General features: G+C 37.6%; 1 protein-coding gene across 6 annotated transcripts in view; it reads right to left on the bottom strand.

The window, feature by feature from the left end:
• Positions 1 to 4,131: 4,131 nt before the first annotated feature.
• LOC123511364 (bromodomain-containing protein 7-like) overlaps positions 4,132 to 19,906 on the bottom strand; it is a 473,159-nt gene continuing 457,384 nt past the window's right edge. For all 6 annotated transcript variants that reach the window (XM_045267176.1, XM_045267179.1, XM_045267177.1 and 3 more), the window contains 2 exons: positions 6,408 to 6,544; positions 4,132 to 5,725 (listed from right to left, as the gene is read on the bottom strand). In XM_045267176.1, the coding sequence (XP_045123111.1) occupies positions 5,468 to 5,725; positions 6,408 to 6,544 (395 nt within the window). In that variant the 3' untranslated portion in view covers positions 4,132 to 5,467. The remainder of the gene's footprint in view (positions 5,726 to 6,407; positions 6,545 to 19,906) is intronic.

The raw sequence follows: 19,906 nt of genomic DNA, 5'->3' as shown, positions 1-19,906 counted from the left end.
GCTAGCCCCCCGGCACGTCCAATAGAGTTAGCCAAAAGATACAGACAGATGTCTTGAAACCTCCCTCTTAAATGAAGTCCAGTCATAGGAAGTTGGAAATACAGAAGCAAACAGGGAGTTCCAGTTTACCAGAGAATGGTATGAAAGAATGAGAGTACTGGTTAAATCTTGCATAAGGGAATTGGACAGAATGGGATTGAGAGGAAGAAGAAAAGCCTTGTGCAGTGAGGCCGTAGGAGGAAGGGAGGCATGTAGTTAGCAAAATCAAGAAGAGCATTTAGCATTAAAATAGCAGAAGATAGCAGTTGAAGACAGTCAGAGAAAGGGAGTTGATAAAAACAAGTTACTCTGGAAAAATGTATTTACAGGATCTCTCTCTCTCTCTTTATATATATATATATATATATATATATATATATATATATATATATATATATATATATATATATATATATATATACAGTAAGTCCTCGTTTTACACTAGAAATGCGTTCCTCAAAAAGCTATTGTAAACCAAAATTAGTGTAAACCGAACCCGTTTTAACATGTATTAGATAGGAATACGTTCCAGCTCAGTATGAAAGTCAATCGATAAAAGTAAACAAACATCCATCTCAACCTTCAAGGTTTCAATAATAGACAGGGCCTTTTCTGAAATGAGGCTCAACGTGAGTGGGGCATGCTGGCGTGTTTGGCTGTCTATCCAAATTTTAAGTAAACCCTCCATCTGATCCATAATGGGTTCCCGATGTTTTGTCAGCAATTTTACCTGCAGGCTTGAAGCATTAGCTGCTGCCTCCTTAATATTTGAAGCATTCCTCAAAACAGTAGCAACTGTGGTAAATTCAGGAAACGGCTTTTAGCTGACAAACCTTCCCCAAGTTCTTTTCTCTTGACTATATCAAGCTTCGTTTCCAACATTAAACTTTTCCTGGTTCGTTCACCCTTACCCATTTCTTCAAGATCCAAATTACGTTTCGGTGACATTTTGAACAGGAATTGGTCTTAAATGCAGAGAATAATGTAAGTAAATCACCGAGCACAGTCTCACTGTTATTCGTCGTGGTGGCGCGAAAGTGACTGGTTTGTTGTTGGTCCGACTTGGTCACAGTGCAGCGCCACAATCACAGGCGGTGGGAATTTCAAATATCATAAGTGCGATTTTTTTTTTATTGTAAATTGAAAAAATGGTAGTAATTGTCAATTATCGTATCTGTGAATTTATTGTATACTAAACTAGTGTAAAACGAGGACTACTGTGTATATATATATATATATATATATATATATATATATATATATATATATATATATATATATATATATATATATATATATATATATATATATATATATATATATATATATATATATATATATATATATATATATATATATATATATATATATATATCTTTCAAGATGATAAGATGCATATTTCCTTGAAAATTACAAGAAGCACTGGAATGATTACTGTTCGTGTCAGAGACCCATTGTGTGCTGAACGCATAACAGAGGTGATAGTGTCTTGCATGGAGGTGTACATTTCTCATTCATTTTTTAACACAGCCTGTTCTTGTGCTGTACATGATAGAGGTTGCTCACAATAGGTACTTGAGCCTTCCAATATCTGTATCTCATGCACATTATATTTCTGCCAGGAATCATGCTAAGTCAACTTGCCAAACACTCCTTCATGAATAGAAAATCTCAAAATCTTTCAAACTTCAACTCCCCACAAGACTTCTGCCATCTGGCCAAAAACATCTCCAATAACTTCACATACTTCTTCATCTTTCCTTCCTTTATTTCATCCTGATAGCACTATTGCCATCTCATCTATTTCTAAAGCTGGACTCTTCTCTCACATTTTTGCTAACAATTTCACCTTGGATGATTCTGGGCTCCTGCTCCCTTTGACTATTTCATGCCTTCAATTAAGATTCTTCATAATGATTCTTTTCCATATCCTTGCTGGCCTAAACCCTCAGAAGGCTTATGGACCTGATGGGGTCCCTCCTACTGTTCTCAAATACTGTGTCTCTGTGCTTGCACCTAGCCTGGCCAAACTCCTTCAACTATGCCTATCAACTTCTAACTTTTTTTTAATGCTGGATGTTCGTCTACATTCAGCCTGTTCCTAAAAACGGTGACGTTTCTAATCCAACAAACTACTGCCCTATAGCTTTAATCTCTTGCCTGTCTAAAATTTTTTAATCTATCCTCAATAAGAAGATTCTTGAACATATGTCACTACACAGTCTCCTAACTGATTGCCAGTATGGCTTCCATCAAGGCTGCCCTACTGCTGATCTGGCTTTCCTTACTGAGTCATGGTCATCCTCTTTTAGAGATTTTGGTGAAACTTTTGCTTTTGCGCTAAACATATCAAAAGCTTTAGATAGAGTCTGGCACAAATCTCTGACTTCAAAACTGCCCTCCTATGGTTTCTATCCTTCTCTCTGCAACTTTTCCTTAAATTTCCTTTCCAACTATTGTATTGCTGCTGAAGTAATTAATAGAGTGGAACACCACTCTATTAATAGTGGAGTTTCTCAGGGTTCTGTACTGTCACCCACTTTCTTTCTATTATTCATTAATGATCTTCTTAACCAAACTTCTTACCTTAATCACTCCTATGCTGATGATAACACCCTACACTTTTCCATGTCTTTTTAGAGATGACCAGCCCTTCAAAAAGTCAACAGATCATGCAGGGACGCCACAGAATGCCTGACTTCTGATCTTTCTATGATTTCTGATTGGGACAGAAAACTTAGTAGTGTTCAATGCCTCAAAAACTCAATTCCTCCATCTATCAACTCGACACAACCTTCCAGACAATTATCTTCTCTTCTTAAATGACACTCAAGTGTCCCTATCTTTTACAGAGAATACCCTTGGTCTGTCCTTTATTGATAATCTAAACTGGAAACTTCACATCTCATCTCTTGCTGAAATAACTTCTATGAAACTAGTTGTTCTGAGATGTCTCCATCAGTTTTTCTTGCCCCTCCAACTACTAACTATGTATGAAGGCCTTATCTGCCACTGTATGGAGTACTCTGCATGTTTGGGGGATTCCACTCACACAATTTTATTAGATACAGTGGAATCAAAAGCTTTTCGTCTCATCAACACCCCTCCTCTGACTGACTGTCTTCAGCCTCTTTCACACTACTGGAATATTGCATCTCTTGCTATCTTTTTTCACTATCTTCAAGCTAACTGCTCTACTGATCTTGCTAACTGCATGCCTCCCTCCTGTGGCCTCACTGCACAAGGCTTTCTTCTTCCTCTCACCACTATTCTGTCTAATGCAAGAGTTAACCAGTATTCTCAATCATTCGTACCTTCTCTGGAACTCCCTGCCTGATTCTGTATTTCCATCTCCCTATGACTTGACTTGTTTTAAGAGGGAGGTTTCAGGACATTTGTTGCAGACTTTGGCTAACTCTACTAACCTTTTAGGAAACTAGCAATCAAATGGGCCTTTTTTTTCTATTTTTTGTTGCCCTTGGCTGGCTTCCTCTCAAAAAAAAAAAAACTGTAAAACAGTATGGTTAATGTTTTGACCTAAGATGTCACATCACTGAACAAATTCATTACCTATGATAGTGTTACATTTCCTCTACTAAGAGAATAAGTGAAGGGCTCAGACAATTTTCCATTGCAATCTTCATGAGATGATCCAAATTCAGCATGTTTTTTTTTATCTTATTAATTTATTATTATTATTAAAATTAAGCTTGAGAAACCCTGCTCACATAAATATGATGTAAACATCTACACAAACTTGGACATTGCTTGCTCCACTGGCTCTTGAATTTTGGAACATGAAGCATGAAAACCCAAAAGTCCATAGAGTGAGCAAATACATAGACTGAAGAATAAATAATTTTGTGTAAAAAATCCAGCTGCTTTGGAAACAAATGAAGGGAAAAAGGAAGAAGAAGCGTCATAGAAACATTCATGGAAAGATGTTAAAAAGAAATCTCTATTTATCAAGTTTGCTGATGCCAAACTGATTTGTTATCTAGAAATATGCCTTTGAAAGTTTTGTGATTTCTATTTAAAAAAATTTTTTTTTGAGATTTTAGTTGTATTTTGTGTAAATAGGTAAATTATCAGTGGTCTGTTCTCATTTATTCATTATTAACAGAGTTGGTGAAATTAACATAGTTCAGTACCTATTTAGTCCTGTAAACAACAAAAGGCAATACTTTTACTCTAATAATAATAATAATAATAATAATAATAATACATTAATGAGACTACACATTAACTTGGTAAGCACTATAATTAAAAATTGAGAAAAATCTTGGTCACATTAATCACTGTGATATGAACATTTCATAACATACCATGTTTTTATTTTCCAATAAAATAAGCTGAAGTTAATGAACATAGCACCTGAATTATCAAACATAGACAAATAGACTAAGACAAGGAGTGACAAAACTACACTTACTCCTCTGCTATCGCTTTTTACTGCTAGTGTATACTTAAAAAGCTGCACTTATTTCTATATCGCATACAAAATTACTGCTATCACGTGCCTGTCATTCCAAAACTTCCAGGTTAACTAGTTATGATGTCATGTGATAGTTGAGTTTCTCTATATACTTTTACTGAGAAATAGTTCTTAACACATTTCCCCAATCTACCCATCCACCTTAGCTTGTAATCGTCAACAATGAGGTCCTGTATTTGATGGCATATGGGATGCACCTTTTTCCAGTACTTTTACCTATTCTAACTGCCACCACTCTGACTCAATGCCATCTAGTGGTGAGGAGTAACACCAAGTTCATAATCTTAACAAAACACATCAACACCTTCACCATTATGACAAGAGAAGGAAAGAGATTGAGCTACACAGTCTCCTACAAACTATAAGTTGTAGATTATGCCAAGGAACATGACAATATAGTATCAGCAAGGGTTTTTGGGCCACCGCTTACGGAAAAAAAAATGTTAAGTGTCTGGTGACAGCAACAAAAATTTTATTCATGTTGTTATTATGATTGCTCTTGTATGTTGTTATTATACTTCTTGATTAGGGAAGTTTTTTATACTGTAATATTTCTTCATTTTTATACTATTATATGGCATAAAAACTGGGCAAAAAAGTGACAAAAAATGACAGCTTGGAGGTCCTAGGATCAATTTGAATGATTACTATAGGTTCTTGACCTCAGCTATTGCAATTTCAGCTATTGTGCTGTGATAGATGCACCAATTAGGCACAACAGCAGAGAGTTGAGTGTAAAGTTGCTCCAAAAAGTTACCTTAATGAAATGTATGCCTAATATAGTGAAACCTACTTCTGTTATAGCTAGAGCAAAAGGGTAAGGTGATTAAAAAGGTGAGCAGGGTGGCACGTAAATAAAACAAACAGGCACGCTTATACATGAAAAAAGACAATTGTGAGGCAGGTTGCTAAATGAGCCCATTGCTCTTTTTGTCAACTGTTGAGGACTTCTCTGAGGGAGGAATCACTCATGGCCATGGGAGGGGGTGGGGGAGCAGCCTCAGACTGGTGCAAAATTTGACTCAGCTGACTCTCTATATCATGTGCTGCTGTGATGATAGTAGCTGTTTTGTGCTCCTGCTGCAGTGATGTAATTGTGGGATGCTGCTGCTGTGGTTCTGCAAGTAGTCCTGTGGTAGTAGTGGTGATGGAGGTTGTCTTGTCCTGTCCCCAACTGGCCTCAATGTCAACCTGGGTGTTACAGTAAAGTCTTTTCTCACTGGGGCAGGACAGCAGATGATCAAGGAGGGAGCAGGAGTGAAATTAATATGGAAAAGTTCAAAGCATAAACATAATACTGAAATAAATAAAAATTTTAAAAGAGTCTCTGTTGATGGCATTCTTGCAGTCCACTTTAAGCTTGTCAGTCCCAAATTGTTGTATGCTTCCATCACCACCTCCATTATTACATTTGAATTATTCAGACAACAGCACTACCACTTCACATAGCCTGTTACTATCATTACCACCATCACCATACTGGTTCCTCTGCTGCATTCATCACTACTTTCACTGCAGCTACTTTATACAACTATCAGCAACATTAACGTATCTTCAACATCAGTACTGTTTCAATTTCATGAATACTTTTGTTTTGACAATCCTCTTCATCCCTGCTACACCAAAGCACAATTGAGATCACAATTATCTATACATATATTACACCAAGGTATTAGTTACGTGCCACCATTATCACCATCAAGAGTACCAATTACAATAAAAGTAAAATCTAACAATGTACCATCAAAAATTCCAATTTCACGAGGAACATATATATTCTGAAAACATCCTGATTTGCTTCTGCTAGTATTACAAAAGCTTCTCTCACACCACCTCCCTACCATCACCATAGCTGCTGGCTCACAGCTCATACCTCAATACTGTCTGTTGGTTCAGAGGTGACTGGCAGAACAGTTATTCCCATGGCTCGCCGTACAATAGGGACTGGGGCCAGAGAGCCAGGAGAGGCTTGCTTTGCAACCTGGGTCAGTCCCTCTGTTACCTTTTCCACTGAAAAAAATAAAAGAAAATGGTCACCATAAAACACACTTAGAAGAATTAAAACATGAAAAGAGGAAGAGAGTATCTGATCTTACAGTGCTTTCATTCATGAAATCTTTACTGTTGTATCATGGAAGAATTTCTTTAAAAAATAAATAAATAAATAAAAAAAATATGTAAATAAAAAAAATGAAAAAAAAAAAAAATAAAAAATAAATAAATAAAAATTGTAATAATTAGATAATGTAACAAGTGTTTGAAGAGGGATACATGAGGAATAAATAGGTTTTAAATAATGTCTCCATCAGAATAGATTGTTTTAAAGTATTAAGAATTGCATGCTGCAGAAGTTGAAAAAAAAAAAAAAAAAAAAATAGAGGTTAAAGTGGTTTAAAACAAATTAAGCAAGAAAGATGTAAAGATTTTTTTTTTTTTTTTTTTTTTTTTTTGTCAGAGGGGATAACTAGCCAGGGGCAACAAAAATTATTAAACAAAAAGACTCACTCAGAAGCCAGTCCCTGAACAGGGCTGAGAGAGTTAGCCAAAAGAATGGGATAAATCTCTTGAAACCTCACTCCTAAATGAGTTCAGGTAATAGGTAGATGGAAATACAGCATGTAAGAGTTCCAGAGTTTACTAGAGAAAAGAATGAATGATCAAATGTATAGGTTGGACCTCCCGAATCTGGGATTCCATAATTCGGCAAATCCTATAATCCAGCATTATTTTAATTTGTGGGAAAAAATCTTAATTTCCTGGAATAATGTAAGTTTGTTGAAATGTTGTTATGATACGGCAGCGCTGTCATCTATGTCGTTGCTTTCTACTTTTTATCAGTACGTAATGTTTGCTTGGCTTGCTGTAAAATTCAACTTGTATTCCTTTAGCATGTGTTTTTCATTATCTTTCTGCATGCATATTTACTTGTACAGCTAACAAATATCATATTAAAACAATGTTACAGTTATAATGCAGGCTAACTACGATTATGCAGGGTGCTTACTTAAAAACCACCTGTAGTCCAGAATTTTCTGTAATCCAGGAAGCCTCAGCTGGCAGTTATTGGATTTGGTTAAGTTCAACTTGTACTAGTTAGCTCTTGCATTACAGAGATGGAGAGAATAGGGGTGAGAGAGAGAAAAGAAAGTCTTGTGAAGTGAGACTGTGGGAGGAGGGGAGGCATGCAGTTAACAAGATCAGAAGTGCAGTTTTTTAGTAGGTTGCTTGGAATGAATGAAAGGAAGCTATATTGGAGTGTATCATTACTAAGCAGTATTACTTAGTGCTGAGGCTTTAAAATTGAGAGTATGTGAGGAGAAAAAATTAAGTATATTGGAAACATAATCATCAGACACCTCTTCACTTCATGCACCATGTAACTAGTATAGAAAGAGAGAGAAATGATGATAAAGTTTGGTTTACTGGTGTTGAAGGAGTTGATTTACCAAGCAGAATAAGGATTGTTATAGAGAGTAAGGAAGAACTGATTTGTGAGAGAATAATTATATGGCACAAGCAAACCAGTTCTATTATCAGGTTTGGATATAGAAGGAAACATATATTTGAGGGGCTGACACCCATTGGCCTTCAGAGCTAATGTAAATTTCAGTTTTCCTATGTGTTTACTATTTGTATTCATATAACACTGACTTGAGCTTGCTATGTCCTAATTTTTCATAAACTGGATTATCACATAATTAATTTTTCTTTTAATTTATGTCAACTGTATAAACACTACTTTTCTAGTAATGTGTTTGAGTGAACTATTGTTCTAATCAGTAAACTGTATTTCTGCACATACTAATTTCCTCTTACGTTGTTGAGTTTCCTTCATTTTATATTTCTTTCTCAACAGTTTTTTTTTTTTTTTTCTTATACATTTATGCACCCTCATTATGAAAATATCTAGATAAAAACACATAATGTTCACTAAAAGTATATATTAAATTCTGCCATCTGTTATAGTCATTTCTCTGTTTTATGAGTTTCTTCCATGCTTTATCTTTTGCCTTTTTAGATTGTATTAATTTAGCATTGTACCAAGCATGTATTTTTTTCTTAACTCTATAAACAGGTACACATTTTTTTTACTTCTTCATTATATTTCTGTAAGAATGTCATATTTATTTCTCTTGTACTGTCTTTTTGTACATAATACTTCTCCACTCAATATCAGCAAAATAGATCCTTAATTTTTCAAAATCCACTCTTGCATAATTTAATCTCTCTCCTTTGTAGTCATCTCTGTAACTTATCCCATCTTCCTCCTGAATTTGCATCTCTAATGTCACATGATCACTTCTTCCCATTGGACTAAGGCACTGCATGATTGGAGGGGGCTCTGGTTTCTTTGTAAAAACTAGGTCAAGCAACGATGGTTCTTCTTCCCCCTGTACCTTGTTGACTCCTCCACCCACTGATCCATTGCATTAACCATAGTCAACTGTAACACTTCCTCGCTCCACTGCCCAGCATTATCCATTACTTCCATCTCTCTCCAGTTTACTTTTTTGCAGTTAAAGTCTCAACTAGAAGTATTATTCTATTTCTTGTTATCATGTTATCTAGGCACTTAATCACATTTGCATATCTTAATCTCTTTGCATATCTTTATGTTCTTCAGTTCCCCATGTATTAGTTTTAGGTGGCACACATGTAACTATAATTTTTCTCTTCTTCAATTCCTTGGTTTTGATTGTTACTCCCATTACTTCCACTTTGTCCTCTCCATATTGCACATCCTCCACATGTATATTATCATGAACCATTATTAGTACTCCTCCTCCCCCTTTCTCCTTCCCGTCTCTCCTGCAGCCATTATATGCCTCCTCTTTAAAGTTAATATGGATCTGCTCTCTTAGTTTTGTTTCAACGATGCACATTACAGCCGACTTTTTCTGTTTGAAATAATCCCTAATCTCCAACATGCTGGATAACAACCCATCTATATTAGTATGGGTCACTCTTAAATTCTTGCTTCCTCCACGACCTCCTCTTTCTTCCATAGGTACCATTTCTTTAGACTCATATCCAGAACCCTCCAGTAAAAATTCTTCTTCTCTTTCTCTGTCCTTTTCTTGCTTTTTTCCTTAGCTTCACCTCTTAGCACTTTCTCCTTTTCTCTCTCCTCTAGGTTCATATCTCTTTTTATCCATATATCCTTTTGTTCAGTATCAATGGCCAGCTTCCCTATCCTAGCCATAATTTCCTCTATGCCACTTAGCATCTCATTCTCACTTTCATTGGTCTCCTACCCCCTTCACTGTATCTTCCTAGCCTGATGACTTCTTCCACCTCCTGGTCTAGTTCTAGTGTGCTGTCTTGTACTTATTTGATAACAGTTTTGGCCAATTCCCTCTCTTCACGTTCTCATGAATTTATTTGGATTTGTGTGTGTGCGTGTATTTACCTAGTGTCACGGTGTGACTTTTTAGGAAGTTACCCCCTTTAATTCTTTTGTCCAGCTCCGCTCTCCTTGGACCACGGTGAGAGTGGGCAACTAGTAATTATGCCATATTGTACATTAGTTTAAGTTCCTTTATATTCATTATTAGTTAATAAGAGTGTGTTTCTTTAGAATGTTATGTGTTGTAGGTAAGGATGTTAGTGATCAAGGACAAAATTATTTATATTTATAGCATTAAGTATGTATTTGCGGGACAATATGTTTTCCGACGAGGCGCTGGCAAGCCTTTAAAACAAGGTGTGAGTGTGACCTTGCTCTCTTGCTCACTTGCCACGGGTCAAGCAGGGTCACCAAGAGGAGGCCTGCTCTCCAGCTGGGAAAGGCCACGTGGGCCACTGGAAGACCACGTGGTGTGTGTGAGTTGTGGGCTAGAAGCCACAAAGGTATGTGTTGTGTTTTATAGCCAGTAATGGGGTGTTTTTTTGTGTTTTGTGCAATCTTTTCACTCGTTTGAATGGATTTTTATGTGTGTTTTTGTCAGTGTTTGTACTTGGTTTTGTAATTGTTTTCAAGGGTTATATTTCTGGTGTGTCCGCATATTTTTTTTCCCATTCGTATGTTTTTCCATGTTGTTGCGAGTTCATTATGAGTCGCGTTGGTTAAAGTTCCTTTGTTTCTCAGTTTTTTTCTTTGCACGTGGTTTGATTATATCTGACCACGTGGGTACGAGCTACGGAGAGTTGTGGGAGTGTTATCCAGGCTTAATTTGTTTCGCGTGATATTTTGTTTGTCCTTTATTTGTAAATTGTAAATAGTAAGTTATGATTAGATTAAATAAATTATTATAAGTTTCCGTTGCCTTTGCTTCATTTCTTGTGGTTATACTTTCTTTTCTGTGTCGTTCCCTGAACCTGGAATATATTAAATTTAGGGTGAAATAACCCATCAGAAATTTGGGGAACATGACAGTAGTTGCATTGTACAGGGTTTGAGTGGGCCTCATATTGTCTTGTCTCCATTTATCCAATTTTTCTTTGAAGTTATGCACATTATGCACAGCACATAATGTGTATAACATTATGAGTCCTGCTCAAACCCTGTACAATACAATTAGGCAAGTAGACCCTGTTGAGCTTGACTCTAGTCTGATTTTGTAGAGAGATATCAGTGGGAGGTCATCACGTCAGGGTCACTTGTGGCTCGGTACGCACACACGCACGTCCCCCCCCCTCCCACCCACACACACACACACACACACACACAAGGTGTAGTGCCCCAAGACTGGAAAAGAGCTAACATTGTCCCAATTTATAAATCAGGTAACAAGAGAGACCCATTGAACTATAGACCAGTGTCACTTACAAGTGTGGTAGCTAAGATGTGTGAGAGGGTGGTGAAGAATAGATGGACAGACTTCTTGGAGAAAAATGACATACTTTGTGAGTGTCAATTTGGTTTTAGAAAAGGGCGTTCATGCACGACAAACCTGATATGTTACTATTCGAGGGTGATAGATGTAATACAGGAAAGAGATGGTTGGGCTGATGGAATATATCTGGATTTAAAAAAGGCCTTTGATAAGGTACCACACCGGAGACTGATCTGGAAACTTGAAATGGTAGGAGGAGTGCATGGCAGTTTACTAAAATGGATGGAAGACTTTTGGTAGGAAGAGAAATGAGAACAATAATTAAGGACAGACCATCAGAATGGGGCTTGGTGGAGAGTGGAGTTCCACAGGGATCAGTGTTGGCACCAGTAATGTTTGCGGTCTACATAAATGACATGGTGGATGGGGTGTCCAGTTATGTGAGCCTATTTGCAGACGATGCAAAATTGTTAAGAAAAGTGAGATGTGACAAAGATTGCGAACTACTCCAGGAAGACTTGGACAGAATATGGAAATGGAGCTGTACATGGCAAATGGAGTTCAACACGACAAAATGCAAGAAATTAGAGTTTGGCAAGAGTGAAAGAAGAATCAGGAGTATGTACAAGATAGGAAATGAAGACATAAAACCAGTCATGAAGAAAAGACCTTGGGGTGACAATTACCAATGACCTATCGCCAGAGAGACATATAAACAAAATAATTGGAGAAGTATTGAACTTATTGAGGAACATAAGAGTGGCGTTCAGATATTTAGATGAAGAAATGATGAAGAAAATAATTACTGCAATGATAAGACCAAGGCTTGAATATGCAACAATACAGTGGGCTCGAACTTAAAGAAACACATAAGGAAACTAGAGAAAGTACAGAGGGCTGCAACAAAATGGTGCCTGACTTAAGAGATTTGACTTATGAAGACAGACTGAACAGAATGCAACTTCCGACCCTGGAAAACAGAAGAGAAAGGGGAGACCTGATAGCAATATACAGAGTGATGATTGGCATGGAAAAATGGATAGGGAAGATCTGTGTATGTGGAATGAAAGAATGTCGAGAGGGCATAGGAAAAACTAAAATGGCCACTTATAGGAGAGATGTGAAAAATATAGCTTCCTCATAGAAGGGTGGAAGCATGGAATAGTTTAGACGTGGAAGTGGTCAACGCAAGGAATATTCATGATTTTAAGAAAAAGCTGGACATTAGTAGATATGGAGACGGGACAGTACGAGCATAGCTCTTTTCCCGTATGTTACAATTAGGTAAATACAATTAGGTAAACACACACACACACACACACACACACACACACACACACACTTACTTATTGAGGAACATAAGAGTGGCGTTCGTATATTTAGATGAAGAAATGATGAAGAAAATAATCACTGCAATGATAAGACCGAGGCTTGAATATGCAACAATACAGTGGGCTCCGAACTTAAAGAAACACATAAGGAAACTAGAGAAAGTACAGAGGGCTGCAACAAAAATGGTGCCTGACTTAAGAGATTTGACTTATGAAGACAGACTGAAAAGAATGCAACTTCCGACCCTGGAAAACAGAAGAGAAAGGGAAGACCTGATAGCAATATACAGAGTGATGATTGGCATGGAAAAAATGGATAGGGAAGATCTGTGTATGTGGAATGAAAGAATGTCGAGAGGGCATGGGAAAAACTAAAATGGCCACTTATAGGAGAGATGTGAAAAAATATAGCTTCCCTCATAGAAGGGTGGAAGCATGAAATAGTTTAGACGTGGAAGTGGTCAACGCAAGGAATATTCATGATTTTAAGAAAAAGCTGGACATTAGTAGATATGGAGACGGGACAGCACAAGCATAGCTCTTTTCCCGTATGTTACAATTAGGTAAATACAATTAGGTAAATACACACGGGACACCGTCGATGGCGGATGTGGTCGCTGAGCTCCAGAGCAATTATCTCTAATTCTACAGTTGCCATTGCCTAAGAGTAACCAAGGTGGGAAAGGAGCTTGTAATGTTTGTCCCGTCTTCATATAGTCATGTTAACTGTTGATTAGCAAAATAATGTCCAGGGAAGGTGAATATAAACTGTAGCCTGCGTTTGAGCCATCAGCTGAAGTTTGTTTACATCTGCGCAACATGGCGGCCGTGAACTCGAAGGATGAATCAGACTTCACAGGATTTCAAGGAATAATGGAGAAGAGCGTTTATGTGAAGAAAATTCTGGAGTTGGAAGGTAAAATTGAAAACTGTTTGAAAAGTATGGGGCCTGGAAACGAGTTATGACAATGTAATGAAAGAGTGCGCCGATATGAAGAAAGAAAATGCAGTACTGAAAGAGGAAGTTAAGTTAATTAAAGTGAATTGCGACAAATGTGGAGAATCTTTAGGAAAAGTGATGGAGAAGCAGGCTGAATGGAAAAAAAGTCAGGAAGTGGAAAGAAAGGAGGTAAATTACAAAGTTGCAAGTCTGGAAAAGGAAATCAAAGAGTCTGGGGAGAAAACTTTGGGCCTTGCTGAAATTATAGATCAACAGATCATAGAAGAGAAGATTGCTGAGAAAGTGGTGAAGGTTATTAAGTCAAATGAGACATTGGTGAGGGAAACTGTAGACAAAAAGAGATGTGTGGTGATATTTGGTGTGGAGGAGGATAAGACACCGAGTAAAATGGAGAGAGAGAAAACATAAAAAGGTGATAAATAATATCATTAATGTGGTGCAGGAGGAGGAAAAGACCTAGTACAAGAAATAGAGGACTTCCATAGAATTGGAAAGTTCACTGGAGAAGGTATGAGGCCAATAAGAATCAAACTTAAGTCACAAAAGGATGTAGATGAATTGGTGGAGAAGTCATGGAGGCTAGCCCAGCAGGAAACAACAAGGAAGATTTGGTTGAGAAGAGATCTCGGTGAAAAGGAAAGAGAAATGTTAAATGAGTTGAGAAAGGAGGCTTTGAAAAAAAATGAAGAGAGGACAGAAGAGGAGAAGAAAGAGTTTTTCTGGAGAATCTTGGATATGAGACTGAGGAAGTGGTTCATAACCCAGAAAAGTACAGCAAGAAAGGACTAAAGAAACTTACGTATGAGCGGAATGTAATGTATTCCAACATAAATGGAGTGATATCGGGGATTTTAGAACTCAACGATTACTTGAGGGAGAAGACCTGATGATGGTTGGAGAAGGGAAATATAATGTTTGGAAAAGAAATAGAGTAGGTAAGATGGGAGGAGGAGTGATGTTGCTGGTTAAAAAAGATATAAAGGTGGATCAAGTGAAAGAAGGTATGGGAAAGGCAGAAGTGCTAAAGATCAGAGCAGAAACTAATGAAGGAAAAAAGAGGCACTACATAGTGGTGTACGTACCACCTAAGACAAATGCATGGTCAGTACAGGAATATGAAGAAATGATAAGTGATACAGGAACATGTCTGGAAGAAATGTTGGGTGGCTGTGAACGAACTATAATGATGGGAGATTTTAATTGTAAAGAGGTGTGTTGGGAGGACTGGTCAATGGAAGGATCAGAGACAACATGGGGAAATACACTATTGACACTGGCAATGGAAAATGTGTTAACTCAGTGGGTCAAAGAAGATACTAGGTTTGGAGGAGAGGAGCATCGTCAAGACTGGACTTGGTCTTTAGTACAGAGCCAATGGTCATTGAGGAGATGAGGGTGGAGTGCCCTTTAGCAAAGAGTGATCATGCAGTTTTGGAGTTCAAGGTGATAGATGAAGAGAAATCTAGAAGAAATGAAGAATATAAAGTGGGAAGATGGAATTATGCCAAGACAGATTTTGGAAACCTAAAGAAATTCTTTCAAGAGACAAATTGGATGAAATTCAAGAGTGCTAAGGAGCAAATGAAAAGTGGAAGGAATTTATAAAATATACAAAGAAGGTGAGAAAAATTTGTACCAATAAGACAACATAGAGAAGTTGGAAAGCAGGACTGGTTTAACGATAGATGTGAAAAGGCTAGAACAAGAAAAGAGGATGCATGGAAGAGGTGGAGAAGGAAAAGACGGATTAAGCAGTGGAAAGTTACAAAAGAGCAAGAAATGAATATGTGTTGATTAGAAGAGAAGAAAGAAAGAAACAAGAAAAGGATATAATTGATAAATGTAAAGACCAACCAAGGCTTTTTACAGACATGTGAACAACAACATCAAAAATAGAGAAAGTATTGAAAGTTTAGAAGTAAATGGAGTATGCAGTGAGGATCCCAGGAAATGGCAGAGGCTATGAATGGATGCTTTCGGAAGGTATTCACAAAGGAGACTGCTTTTGACAAACCACTGGTAATGGAACAGAAAGGGATTATGAAGGAGTTTCAAGTAACTGTGGAGGAGATCAAGAATATGATGGGGAGTTTAGAAGTGAGAAAAGCTGTGGGACCTGATGGGGTATCAGGATGGATTTTAAGAGAATGCAGGAGCAACTGGCAGAAAAAGTTTGTGAAGTAATTGATGCCTCATTAAGGGAAGGTGTAGTGCCCCAAGACTGGAAAAGAGCTAACATTGTCCCAATTTATAAATCAGGTAACAAGAGAGACCCATTGAACTATAGACCAGTGTCACTTACAAGTGTGGTAGCTAAGATGTGTGAGAGGGTGGTGAAGAATAGATGGACAGACTTCTTGGAGAAAAATGACATACTTTGTGAGTGTCAATTTGGTTTTAGAAAAGGGCGTTCATGCACGACAAACCTGATATGTTACTATTCGAGGGTGATAGATGTAATACAGGAAAGAGATGGTTGGGCTGATGGAATATATCTGGATTTAAAAAGGCCTTTGATAAGGTACCACACGGAGACTGATCTGGAAACTTGAAATGGTAGGAGGAGTGCATGGCAGTTTACTAAAATGGATGGAAGACTTTTGGTAGGAAGAGAAATGAGAACAATAATTAAGGACAGACCATCAGAATGGGGCTTGGTGGAGAGTGGAGTTCCACAGGGATCAGTGTTGGCACCAGTAATGTTCGCGGTCTACATAAATGACATGGTGGATGGGGTGTCCAGTTATGTGAGCCTATTTGCAGACGATGCAAAATTGTTAAGAAAAGTGAGATGTGACAAAGATTGCGAACTACTCCAGGAAGACTTGGACAGAATATGGAAATGGAGCTGTACATGGCAAATGGAGTTCAACACGACAAAATGCAAGAAATTAGAGTTTGGCAAGAGTGAAAGAAGAATCAGGAGTATGTACAAGATAGGAAATGAAGACATAAAACCAGTCATGAAGAAAAGACCTTGGGGTGACAATTACCAATGACCTATCGCCAGAGAGACATATAAACAAAATAATTGGAGAAGTATTGAACTTATTGAGGAACATAAGAGTGGCGTTTGTATATTTAGATGAAGAAATGATGAAGAAAATAATTACTGCAATGATAAGACCGAGGCTTGAATATGCAACAATACAGTGGGCTCGAACTTAAAGAAACACATAAGGAAACTAGAGAAAGTACAGAGGGCTGCAACAAAATGGTGCCTGACTTAAGAGATTTGACTTATGAAGACAGACTGAACAGAATGCAACTTCCGACCCTGGAAAACAGAAGAGAAAGGGGAGACCTGATAGCAATATACAGAGTGATGATTGGCATGGAAAAATGGATAGGGAAGATCTGTGTATGTGGAATGAAAGAATGTCGAGAGGGCATGGGAAAAAACTAAAAATGGCCACTTATAGGAGAGATGTGAAAAATATAGCTTCCTCATAGAAGGGTGGAAGCATGGAATAGTTTAGACGTGGAAGTGGTCAACGCAAGGAATATTCATGATTTTAAGAAAAGCTGGACATTAGTAGATATGGAGACGGGACAGTACGAGCATAGCTCTTTTCCGTATGTTACAATTAGGTAAATACAATTAGGTAAATACACACACACACACACACACACACACACACACACACACACACACACACACACACACACACACACACACACACATAGCTCTTTTCCGTATGTTACAATTAGGTAAATACAATTAGGTAAATACACACACACACACACACACACACACACACACACACACACACACACACAAATGGAACAGTGCCAGTGGAGTGGAAAAGAGCTGAGGTGGTTCCCATATATAAGAGCGGAAGGAAGGAAGAACCTTTAAATTACAGACCGGTATCACTAACTAGTGTAATATGCAAGATGTGTGAAAAAGTAATAAAGAAGCAATGGATTGAGTTTCTTGAAGACAACAAAATATTATCAAATAGCCAACTTGGTTTTAGAAAAGGTCGGTCATGTGTGACAAATTTATTGAGTTTCTACTCTAGAATAGTTGATAAAGTACAAGAGAGAGGGATGGGTTGACTGTATTTATTTAGATCTAAAAAAGGCTTTTGATAAAGTGCCACATGAAAGATTACAATGGAAGTTAGAGGAGAAGGGTGGCTTAAAAGAAAGCACATTGAGATGGATGAAGAATTACTTAAGGGGGAGAGAAATAAGGACGATAGTTAAAGATATGAAGTCCAAGTGGAGAACAGTAGACAGCGGAGTGCCACAGGGGTCAGTATTGGCACCAATACTTTTCTCGTATATATAAATGACATGCCAGAGGAGTGAACAGCTACATAAATCTGTTTGTGGACGATGCGAAACTGTGCAGAGTCATTAAACAAAAGAGGATTGTGAAATACTACAGGAAGACTTAAACAAGATCTGGAAATAGAGCAAAAATGGAGATGGAATTCAATGTGGACAAAAGCCATGTCATGGAAATGGGAAAAAGTGAAAGACGACCAGTGGGAATCTATAAGATGGGAGATGGAGTAGAACTAGAAAAAGTAAAAAGGAAAAGGACTTGGGAGTGACAATGGAAGAAAATAATCAACCGGTTAGCCATATTGATAGAATTTTCAGAGACGATAATTTGCTAAGGAATATTGGAGTAGCATTTCACTATATGGACAAGGAAATGATGAAGAAATTGATAAGTACTAAAATAAGACCTAGATTGGAATATGCAGGAGTTGTGTGGACTCCCAAAAAGAAACACATAAGAAAATTAGAGACTACAAAAATAGCTACAAGAATGGTTCCAGAATTTAAAGGGATGGCATATGAGGAGAGACTAAAGGCAATGGATCTACCAACCTTGGAGCAGAGAAGAGAGAGGGATCTGATACAAGTTTATAAATTGATTAATGGAATGGATGAAGTGGATAATGAGAAACTGATCCTGAGAGAAGAATATGACTTTAGAAGCACAAGATCGCATAGTAAGAAACTAGGAAGGGACGATGTCTGAGAGATGTTAAAAAATTTAGTTTCCCGCAAAGATGTGTTGAGACTTGGAACAGTTTGAGTGAGGAAGTGGTATCAGCAAAGAGTGTACATAGTTTTAAAGAAAAATTGGATAAGTGTAGATATGGAGACGGGACCACACGAGCATAAAGCCCAGGCCCTGTAAAACTACAACTAGGTAAATACAACTAGGTAAATACACACACACATGATCCTGGAGGATCATAAGTTATTATCGGATCATCAATTTGGCTTCAGGAAAGGGAGATCATGTGTAACAAATCTACTGAGCTTTTATTCAAGAGTGGTTGACAAAATACAGGAGAGAGAGGGATGGATGGACTGTGTATATTTGGATTTAAAGAAAGCTTTTGACAAGGTACCTCACGAGAGACTGTTATGGAAAGTAGAGATTTATGGAGGACTGAAAGGAAAAGTGTTAAAGTGGATGGAAAACTACTTGAGATGGAGGAGATGAGAACGGTAATAAGGGATGCAAGGTCGGACTGGTTGGTGGTGGAGAGTGGAGTCCCACAAGGCTCAGTGCTGGCACCAATACTTTTGCTGGTATATATAAATGACATGCCAGAGGAGTAAACAGTTATATTAATTTGTTTGCGGATGATGCAAGTTGTGTAGGTGTGTGAAGAGTGAAGAAGATTGTGAAATTTTACAGGCAGACCTGGATAAGATTTGGGAGTGGAGCAAGAGGTGGCAAATGGAATTTAATCTGAGCAAAAGTCATGTGATGGAGATGGGAAAGAGTGGAAGACGGCCAAGAGGGTCATATAAGATGGGTGAAGAAGTAGTGTTGAAAAAGGTGGAAAAGGAAAAGGATTTGGGAGTGATAATACAAGACCATGGGCAGTTTGAGGCTCATATTGATAAGATGTTTGGAGAAACGTATAATTTGATAAAAAATATTGGATTAGCCTTCCATTATATGGATAAAGATATGATGAAGAAATTAATTAGTATTGTAATTAGACCAAGATTGGAATATGCTGGAGTGGTTTGGTCCCCTTATAAAAAGAAGCATATAAGGAAGTTGGAGAGATTGCAGAGAATGGCAACAAAAATGGTTCCGGAATTGGCAGAAATGACCTATGAGGAGAGATTAAAAGAAATGAATTTGCCTACCTTGGAACAAAGAAGAGAAAGAGCAGATTTAATACAGGTTTATAAACGGTTGAATGGACTGGATGAAGTGGATAATGAGCAAATGATGTTGAGAGAGGAAAACTTAAGGTAGAACTACAAGATCGCATAGTAAAAAGATAGCCAAAGGAATATGCTTGAAGGATGT

The sequence above is a fragment of the Portunus trituberculatus genome, chromosome 31 (assembly GCF_017591435.1).
Source record: "Portunus trituberculatus isolate SZX2019 chromosome 31, ASM1759143v1, whole genome shotgun sequence".
In the NCBI taxonomy this organism is placed as follows: Eukaryota; Metazoa; Arthropoda; class Malacostraca; order Decapoda; family Portunidae; genus Portunus; species Portunus trituberculatus.
The sequence above is the reverse complement of the archived record's forward strand: the minus strand, read 5'-3'. Positions and strand labels throughout refer to the sequence as shown.